This window comes from Benincasa hispida, chromosome 6, assembly GCF_009727055.1.
Source record: "Benincasa hispida cultivar B227 chromosome 6, ASM972705v1, whole genome shotgun sequence".
Taxonomy (NCBI): domain Eukaryota; kingdom Viridiplantae; phylum Streptophyta; class Magnoliopsida; order Cucurbitales; family Cucurbitaceae; genus Benincasa; species Benincasa hispida.
In genome coordinates, this window is record NC_052354.1 from 24,392,647 (window position 1) to 24,402,715 (window position 10,069).

The 10,069-nt window shown below is 35.2% G+C and overlaps 1 protein-coding gene across 1 annotated transcript; it reads left to right on the forward strand.

Moving 5' to 3' along the window:
* Positions 1-704: 704 nt before the first annotated feature.
* On the forward strand, positions 705-9,192 carry LOC120079643 (basic leucine zipper and W2 domain-containing protein 2-like). Its single transcript, XM_039033911.1, has 8 exons — positions 705-845; positions 1,577-1,600; positions 2,481-2,586; positions 2,688-2,756; positions 5,407-5,900; positions 6,103-6,364; positions 8,482-8,690; positions 8,822-9,192. The coding sequence occupies exons 1-8, from the start codon at positions 841-843 to the stop codon at positions 8,886-8,888; spliced, it is 1,236 nt and encodes a 411-aa protein (XP_038889839.1). The 5' UTR covers positions 705-840; the 3' UTR covers positions 8,889-9,192.
* Positions 9,193-10,069: the final 877 nt, after the last annotated feature.

Sequence of the window (10,069 nt, forward strand, 5' to 3'; positions counted from 1 at the left end):
ACAACAAGAAGATTGATAACTACTGTCGTTGCATCTCCTTTCAGGTTAAGAGGGTAATCTGGGAGGGGGTTGTGATACTAAGTCCTCCATTAGGTCTGCCAATCGAATCTCCTCGGGAATACAAAACTCTAGAAGTGGCCGACCCTTCTCTCATACAAGAGAGAAAACCTTCAGAGCAAAAACAGTAAATTTGTTAAACTTGTTTGTATCGGTATAATTTTATCTTCAATTACTTCAATTTTGTCACTCTTTTAAAAACCTGAGCATGACACATGCATAGCACCAAATTCGTTCTATGTTTAGCAACTCCATAAATGAGAACCCAACTTTCAATCTCTAAAAGAAAGACTAAGCTAAATTGCTATAATTATAATGGAGGTACAAAGTGTTTAGCTTGTGGATAGCCCCTCCCAAAACTGGTAAGCTTTAAAAATACAATATTAATAATAATAATAAAAAAAAAACTCTTCGGCCATTGACGGTTCACCCACATACCAAAGAATTACATGACCCGACGCGTTGATTGTGGGTCCCGCACACCTGACAAACGCTACTTCAAAAGACCGTACGAAATTATGCGATAACGTAACAATAATAATTTTGCAATAGAGTCCTTACTTTTACACCATAATTACAGTGACGCCATCTTATTTCATGGTAATTACATTCCGCTCTCACTATATAGCTCTCCAGCAGCAATCCAATTCTCGTTTTCATTTCTCCATTCCTCTCTTTCTCTGTTCCTTTCCTTTTGGCCTCTCTCGGTCATCTTCTACCGAAGAACTCAAGCGACTTTTACAGACTCATTAAGCTTCCTCCGATCCTCACCCGTCTTGGTTTATGAGGTTTCGATCTCTTCCTTTTCTTTTTTCTCTCCCTTGTCTTTTTGATGTTTGTCTCGTTAGGTCTGGCCGGTGATTTCGATTCGGAGATTTGGTTCCATGGATCTGTTCGTTTTGTTGTGTTGGTCACTTGCGGTTCAAGATTCGGGCTTTTTGATGCACAATTTGGTCCCCGTTATGTTTTGTTTGGGTTTTAATTTGTGTTTTTATTACTTTTTACTTTTGATTTTTGGTATTGTATTTGATCTTCTGGTTTTGATTACCCATCGCCTTTTATTATTAACTTATCGATTTTTCGGATTTTTTCTAGGTCATAGTGGATCTGGTTTCTTGGTTGGTCTGGACAAAAAAGATTTAATAACTTAATTAGGGTTTAATTTTGAAAGTGCGTACTTTATCTTTCTTTTGATAAAAAAAAGGCACGTAGTTCTTTTAGCAAATTCCGTTTTTTTTTTTTTTTTTTTTTAAAAAAACTTCTGATTGATTGCGACTTTCAATTTGTAAGTTAGATAAACGCCCCCTTGGGGTGATGTCGACAGATTTTGAAGTTACGTGCAGTATATGTTTCCTTGAGTTACGCTTCTTAATTTGTAGTAAAAGAAGAAGCGCCTTTCTCGACTCTCCAGTTACCCCCTCCCCCTTTCAAAAAGCGTGTTTTTTTATTCAGTTTTGCTATGTACTTCGTAATCTGACTGGCTTTTATCGTTGTGGATCTTGTTTTCTTGTACATGCAGCTCGAAGGAGAAACCCACTCTTGGGTAAGCCTTGTTCTACTATTATCATCTTCCATGTTGTGTATTCTTTGAATTGAATTGGTTTCTTCTTAATTTTTTTTAAACATGATTTATGTGTTGTAGCTGATTATTACGTTCTGGCACAAGTGTTGTTCATTTCTCTCTTTGTAGTATTTGACTGTGGGTTCTCAATTATTTATGAATGGAGTTTTAGGGTTATTTGTGATACGTTAAGTGAGGTCTTGTATTGTAGTGAGGAGCTGGGCAGTTAATATTTTCTGGCTTTCTGTCATTCAGAAGGATAAGAAGATAGATTACATGGGTGTTCCCCTTCCTCTCATCTTAGTAAAATCCCTAAGAAAAGAAAAAAAGGATTGTAATACCTTGATGGTTACCTTACAGTATTTCCCAATATTTATTCAGTTTTTTTATGTGGTCTGAGGGTGTACATATAAATGAATGTATTTCACATTTAATCAATTTCAATACTTGGCATTGTATCGTCTCATTCTTGAGCAGTAAACTAAGACATTGTTTACTTCCACTACTATTCGACCGAAGTCAGCGTTGGGTTTTTCTCTCTTTCTTTAATAGTGACTATTCTAGAGCAATAAATTGTATTTCTTATTGTGACATAGTAGAGAACAATTAATACATTTTTTCTATCAATATCTGACATTTGTGGATATGCTCTTTCCATTCTGAGGTCTTGTAGCTTTACTGGACAGTTCTATTATTTGCTCTTAAAATTGTGTGCTTGTTCCAACTTTTAATGTATGTTGTTACTGTTTAGTTGCTCAGGATTGTGATATTGTCTTCACATGCATCATTGTGATCTTCTGGAAACGTTTTCTTGCTATCATTGAATTGTCTTACTTCCACCCCTGATTGTCTGACTTGGCAGTGGCACGCGGATTAAGACCCGCAAACGGAATATTACGATACCGCTGGACCCTGCGTCTTTTTCTGATGCAGTGGTCCAGATTTATCTGGATAATGCTGGTGATTTGGTAATTTCTGCACCATCTTTCATGACAGCCAAGATAGTTTTCTGCATAAATATGATGTTGATCGACAGTTTTATCGGACTAACCATGATGTTCTTGTACAGGAACTCATTGCCAGGAACATTGAGTCTTCAGAACTTGACTTCTCAAGATACGGGGACACCTTCTTTGAGGTAGTCATTTTGATGGTGTTATACATTTACACACTTTTGGTTCTGGATACAATGTTGTCTAATGCTGATCACTTTTTTGAGGTTCTTAGTTCTCTGTAATTAGCTTGACGACAAGATTGTCATACTTATAACTGCTGACAGATTCTTTATGACTTGTATTTAATTTATTGAATATCATTTTTAAGTTCTCTTCGTTGTTGATTGAAAATTTAATATTTTCTCTAATTCATTTCTGAGAAGCATTTGTTGACATTGATTGAACCCTAACCATCAGCACGTTATTATTTTTCCCATTATGCATTGTGAATTTCAACATGTTAATTGTAAGAAAGCTCATAAATTCTAGCTTTGATGTTTATAGATAATAAAAATAACCCTGTCCAATTTTTTTATTGGCATGTTTCTCCATTGTGTCATGCCATTTTATAGACTTGTATTTTCATTTGTGCTTCTTAGTGCCATTGGCAAATAAGAAGTGGTTGATGTGGATTTTCACGTTTCCTAGCTAACCTAACCATGAGATGTTCGAGTAGGCGGGTTCTGCAAATATCCTGGACTATCTGTGTCTTTTTGAGAGACTCATTTTGCTTTGCTGATGGAAGATATACTATTTCTCAATATTTGGCACTGGGCTTAAGATTAGTCGCCCTGAGTTATGCTAGTTGATATTAATTGTGGTGAGGTGTGGATGGATCTTGGTTCATGTCTTTCATGCTCTGTCATGTAGTGATTGGGTTCTTGAATTAGTTGGGCTCCTTGGAGCCCTACCCGAGACCCTGGCATTTCCTCTCACTTTTCAGACATTGCCTTGATTTTGAAAATGGATATCAGTTGATGGAGTCTAGTAGCTGTAGGACAGAGCGTAGGTCATTTTATATTAGTTTAGTCTTTTGTTTCAGTGTTTTGATTTCAAAGTTGAAGAAAAGAGAAGGTTTTCATCTTTCATATCAGATAGCTTCAGGGGAGCCAGTGCAATGATTGAGTGGTCTTAAGTTGAGTTTCTTCTAAGCTATTTGAGTTATTTAAGAATGTAAGTTATGACGACCTTACTTGAACAGGATCTGTCCTATAGGTTGTACAATTGTGTCCTTCAGTTCTAAGAATGTAAGTTATGATAAAGGCCCAAGGGGGTATGGTTTGGCTGCGGAAAAATATAAATTAGCATGGTTGGAATGCGGAGACATGACTTTATCAAATGAAGGAAAGAAAATAAGTACAATAGTTCTTTCCAATTGGTGTTTACAAAGATGGACAGTGCATATCTTGGAAATGATATGGGTTTCTCACAAGAGGTATGAAGGTGAATGTTTTTAAGGGACGGGAGAAGAAAGATATTTGAAGCTACTTTTTCTTGCAAATTTGTCAAGCTGGATAGGTTTCTGAATGGTTCTTACTTATTTTTAAAGAAAAGCTAGAAATAAGACCAACTAAGATCAACTCTTAAGCTTGTTCTGTATGCCTAGGCTTCCATATACAAATTCTTTAATCTCTCGAGCCAAATCATCTGGTAGGTAGAAATTGAGGCAAGCGGCATGTGGCACAAAAATTTGCTTTTGGTAGGATCTCTAGATTGGTAAAAATTCCTTAGNTTTATGCCTTTTCTTGCAACTAAGATCTTCGATTTGAGCCTTCATGTAGTGTTTGGGCTGGGTGCCCTCTACTGTTTGTGTTCCTTTTGTTAATGAATTCCTTTGAAGCTGTTTGTAAGATCCAAGTGGAGCCGTTTCTTTTTGGAGTTTGGGTTTGCGCATGCTCACGAGAGGAGTAATAGAGATACGATCAGGGAGTTTCTCCTTAATTCACCTTTCAATGGGAAAGGCAGATTTTTGTGGTTTGCACAAGTGTGTGCTTTGTTATGGGATATTTGGGGAGAGAATTAACAATGTTTAGGGATGTGGAGAGGGACCCATGTGATATTTGGTCCTTCTTGGTGAGGTTTAATGTATCTCTTTGGGCTTCAATTTCGAAGGCTTTTTATAGTTACTCGTCAGGGAACATTCTACTTAGTTGGAACCCCTTTCTTTAGGAGGTGTTTGTGGGCTTAGTTTTCTTGTATGTCCTTGTATTCTTTCATTTTTTCTCAATGAAAGTAGTTTCAATAAAAAATGAATTCCTGTAAAGTTTCTTTTCAAAATAATAATAAGAAAGAAACAAAATTATTTCAAACGCTGTTTTCCTCAATGATATTATTTCCATTAATGGGATGAGAACCCACTATGGATTATGAAGTTAAAACTTACAAAAATTAAGTATGTTGAAATGTAACATTTAATATTCCTAGAGAGGACCCCCAAAAGCAGAACGTACTTGATTTTAAATTATGGGTACTACTTTGTGGCTGCCAAACAACGCCCAATGATTGTGACGTCCCAAGTTGGTGAAATTTATTAATTTAATATATATATGCGTGTGTATGTGTTTTATTTAACACTGTTTCTTGTATTTTGTTTTTAGCTGGAGTTATCCTAATTTGTGTGGGGAGATATCTCATCTTCCCTTTCGTAGATCTCTTCTGATAATGAAAGCTTAGTTCCTTATGAAGAAAATTGTGCAGGATTACAAAAATGCATTTCATTTATGGATTTATGCAGTGATAAGGTAGTTCAGCTAATTGGCATTTGATTTCCACTAACATATGATATACTTCCAGGTTATTTTCACTGGTGGACGGACACAGCCTGGAACAACAAAACCTGATGAAGGAGAGCGCCATCCATACTCTATAATTGACTGTGAACCTAAACGTGAAGCCATTCTACCATCTGTTATCTACATACAGAAAATTTTGAGGCGGAGGCCGTTTCTCATTAAGTATCTCGAAAATGTTATGCGACGGTTCCTGCAGTCGCTGGAGTTTTTCGAGGAAAATGAGAGGAAAAAACTTGCAATTTTCACAGCCCTTGCCTTCTCACAGAAGCTATCAGGCCTTCCTCCCGAGACTGTTTTTCAGCCATTGCTTAAGGATAACCTTGTGGCCAAAGGGCTAGTTCTTTCATTTATAACTGACTTTTTCAAGGAATATCTTATGGATAATAGCCTTGATGATTTGATTTCCATCCTGAAGAGGGGCAAAGTGGAAGACAATCTTCTGGAGTTCTTTCCCTCTGCTAAGCGATCTGCTGAGGGCTTTTCTGAGCATTTCACGTTAGTATTTCATTTAGTTTCTATAGTTAAGTATAATATTTGTCCTTATTGTACACTATTGTCATACTTAATATTATAAAGCATTATGTGGCATAGTGGTGATCTAAGTTATATAATATAATGATTTTGATTGCTCTTAAATATGAGAATAGTTATTCAGTTTTGATGCTTGCGTAATAAGTCAATTACTTAATTTTTTCAGAAAGGAGGGTCTGGTGCCCTTGGTAGAATACAATGCGAAAAAAATGTTTGAAGTGAAGCTAAGTGAAATGAAATCTGCTTTAACAACCCAAATAGCCGAGGAAACTGATATTGCTGAAGTTATAGAAACTGTGAAGCACCGAATGAGAGATGCCAATTTACCTGATATTGAGGTTGTTCGAATTTTGTGGGATGTCATAATGGATGCTGTTCAGTGGTCTGGAAAGAACCAACAGCAGAATGCTAATTCTGCTCTTCGCCAGGTAATGTTAATTACATACTCTTGCATTATATTCACTTGATCGGAACAGGTCTGCTGATTCTTTCCCCCCTTCTGTTGTGTGTATGTGGAGAACCAACCCTTTTTGCTTCCTTTTCTTTTGTTCTTTTTTATGATAGACACTGACACTTTTTGTTCGAAAAAAGTCAATAAAAAGGGAGTAAGAGGAGGACAGTGTTAGGTTACCAAACATAAAAAATACAAGAAAACACTGAAGATAACTATATTGCAATATCAATACGAAATTATAATATCAATAGCCTTTTGAGAATGATAGTCTCTCCAACCTTGGCCACAACCAAATCCACTAGGAGCTGACTCACTAAAATGATCCTTTCTGCTAAGAACTATAATTTCCCTATTTGTAGCTAAGTCACCCCTAACTAGTTACGACTATGCCCTTACTAACAAGCGATAACCTACTATTATTCCCAATACATCCCTTATTAGTACTCTCACATGACGTAGCTCCTCCAAACATTTGTCGTCAACATGACAGTGCAATAAAAATAAACCACTGCTGTAAGTCTAGCAAGCAAAATCAGTCTTCTCATTCCATTATTCCCCATAAGCCAATCCTCAAATCCATTCCTTTCCCTTTGTTGTCAACTCCTGCCCCCACTTCAAAATTTCTCAAATCCCATGGTGGCCACCATGCAGAATTGAGTTGTGGACTTTGACTACGATTGTTGGAGAGAAACTGGGCCTTTTGTGTATTCTGGACAAGCCCTTAAACTTTCCTGCTTTTAAACCTTTATTGTGGTTTTCCTCGAATCTCGGCACATTTTGTAAAATTGGCTTCCAAGATTTTGCAACTCTCGGACCAGCTTAAACTTTTCTGCTTGTAAGCCTTCATTGTGCCATGATACCAATTTGTTAGGCTCTTGACCACATAAAATAGAAGAGAACACTAAAGAGAAGAGAACTATATTGTTATAGTGAAGAAATTACAATATCTATAGCCCCTTTTGAGAGGACTGTCTCTCCCACAACCATTCCACTAAGGACCAAGTCAACAAAATGATCCCCCTCCTAAGTAACCTAATTCTCTTATTTATGACCAAGTCACCACCCCTAACTAATTGCCACTATCTCTTACTAATAACCTATTATTATTCCTGTTATACCCCTTACTAGTACTCGCACAGAGAGACCGCTAAAATATTAGCTAAAAAGTTGATACTTAACTAATTGGATGGTTTTTTGATGAATTTCCCTTGTTCTTTGGGTGGGTATCTTTATTACCGCATTTACCTGTTGAGTAAACTATAGCTCCATGTAGTTGAAAAACTTTCCTTCTAAATAACGTTGTCTGCATTTCTATGATCCTTTCTAAGCAATTCTCCAAAGCTTTTTTTAACCAAATACCTCATGAAGTAGCACACAGAATATTCTTCTAGAGAATCTTCGACTTCCCCTGGAATTGTATCTTGAAATAGTTTGAACCATGAAACCTTCAAGGTACTGTTGAACTTTCAGAAACCCAAGAGCACATGATTTCAACCCTTGTTGGATCTTCTTTCTTAATCGAATCTAAGTGTTAACTGTTCAATGTAAAAGGGTCTGACTTTCTTGAAACCCTGCTGCTGAACTCTTGAAGAATTGTTCTGCTTATGTATTCTATGTTTAACTTAGAGAAAGCTTCTGTTCTCTACTTGTTAATTATTTCTTGGTTCTTCTCTAGAATTTTATAAGAAAATCAATTTTTAAAATTAAATATACAAAATCTTTATGTTATAATTCTCTTATTTATATTTAGGGGAAAATCGGAAACAGAATCTGAACTTGATTTTGTTATTTTCAAAATTTTGGAAACGTTCCGAAAAACTGGAAACAAACAAAAATTAGAAATGTTCATCAAGTGCCTTTCTTATAAACTTGAAACAAGAAAGAAAAGGAACATTAATGTGAGTAATATGAGGTACTTGAGCCAATGTCTTTCCTTTTACTACCAAAGAGTCTAATTTTCAGTTCAGAGGTTTGCAGCTGGCTGATGATATCTTTTGTATCTAGTTGTCTATTTAACATAAATTTTCAAGCTGTTGCTTGAAAATATAGACAAAAATGTTTTGAAGCATTGACATTTTTTTCCCCAAACAGGTGAAAACGTGGGCAGAATTGTTGAATACCTTCTGTAGCACAGGGAAACTCGAGCTGGAACTGATCTACAAAGTTCAGATGCAATGTTATGAGGATGCTAAGCTGATGAAACTTTTCCCGGAAATTATAAGGTCTCTGTATGACCAGGATGTGCTCGCTGAGGACACCATACTCCATTGGTTCCGTAAAGGGACAAACCCCAAGGGCAGGTACATTAAATTCTGATGGGGATTCCTTGGTTCTGGATCTGCACCTTTATTTTGTTATAACATACAAATCCCTTGTGTTGTTTGTTTGTGTACTCTTCTAAAATCTGTCACTGTAAATGCCAACGTAACAGGCAGAGCTTTGTGAAGGCATTGGAACCGTTTGTGAATTGGCTGGAAGAGGCGGAAGAAGAGGAATGAATTGATGGTATCTGTGTTGCAATCCCTGAACTCCATTCTAAAACCATCAATTTTCTGAGATGTCCTCCAAGTTTGGTGTGTGTGTGTTCATGTACCAATAATGATGAATGATTTACTAGCAATAATGCTCAATGTAACGTTAATACTCTGTGGCTGTGCTTATGCAATCTTACTATTTACTCTGTTTGAGGTAATATTCTTTTGTTGATCCCTCTTTATAATTACTGAAAAGACTTGTAGTAGCTTTTACATATTAGAGTTTCTGTTTAATTCGCACATGTTATGTTAAAGCTTATTGAGCAAAGGTATGTGTATCTAGATAGCTGGGTTTTTTGTTTTGTTTTGTTCTATTTTATTTTATTTTATTTTTTTTTTGGGTAATTATCCTTGTATGTATAGCTTCATTGTTAAATTGTTTTGACGTTAGTTTTTGGTTCAGTAGAAACGGGTGATCTTAATTTGGTAAGAGAATTAGTAGTATATGATTACCTAACCCAAGAAGGATTGAGCCTGGCTACTTGTTTTTATCAATATATTGATAAAATCAAGGATGAAATATCTGTCGATTTGTCGATATATTCTTAAATTCAAGGGTTTGATATCGATATTATGTTTTATCAATACATGTAAAACATAAAGATCTATTTAGTAGGTATGAACATGAATTCTACAACGATATCCATTATATAGTTTGGGAGCAATAAATTTATTAATCTGAATAGAGTATTTTACATCGAGATTTTAATCTTATTAATCTGAATAGAGTATTTTACATCGAGATTTTAATCTTGGGATGAAATATCAAGTAAATCAAATAATTGGGTAAGTTATCTTATTATTGAAACAATATATATTTTTTTTACCATATGCATTATTTACAATCTTTATATAACAATTTTTTTTCTTTTTTATTTGAAAAGTTCAATTAAAAAACCTAGCAAATTACACAACTTTATTTTAGAAGATTTTACAAATCACAAAATTTTAACGCAAATTTTACATATTAATAGTTATAAAATTTGATTAAATTTCTAAGGTTCTATTCAATTGAATTATGTAAATTCTAAGAAAATAAAAGAAAATTTAACATAGTTGCGATAGAACTAATTTATTACTTTTGTGAGTTAGAAATTCAACATATTTATTAATAATTAAGAAATGGTTGCAAAACCATTTTATCA

What these genes read in the sequence shown, in the direction of transcription:
- LOC120079643 (XM_039033911.1), top strand. An exon ending in ACGGGGACACCTTCTTTGAG is followed by an intron (nt 2,757 to 5,406) that starts GTAGTCATTTTG and finishes ATATACTTCCAG; the next exon opens with GTTATTTTCACTGGTGGACG. An exon ending in CTAATTCTGCTCTTCGCCAG is followed by an intron (nt 6,365 to 8,481) that starts GTAATGTTAATT and finishes TTCCCCAAACAG; the next exon opens with GTGAAAACGTGGGCAGAATT.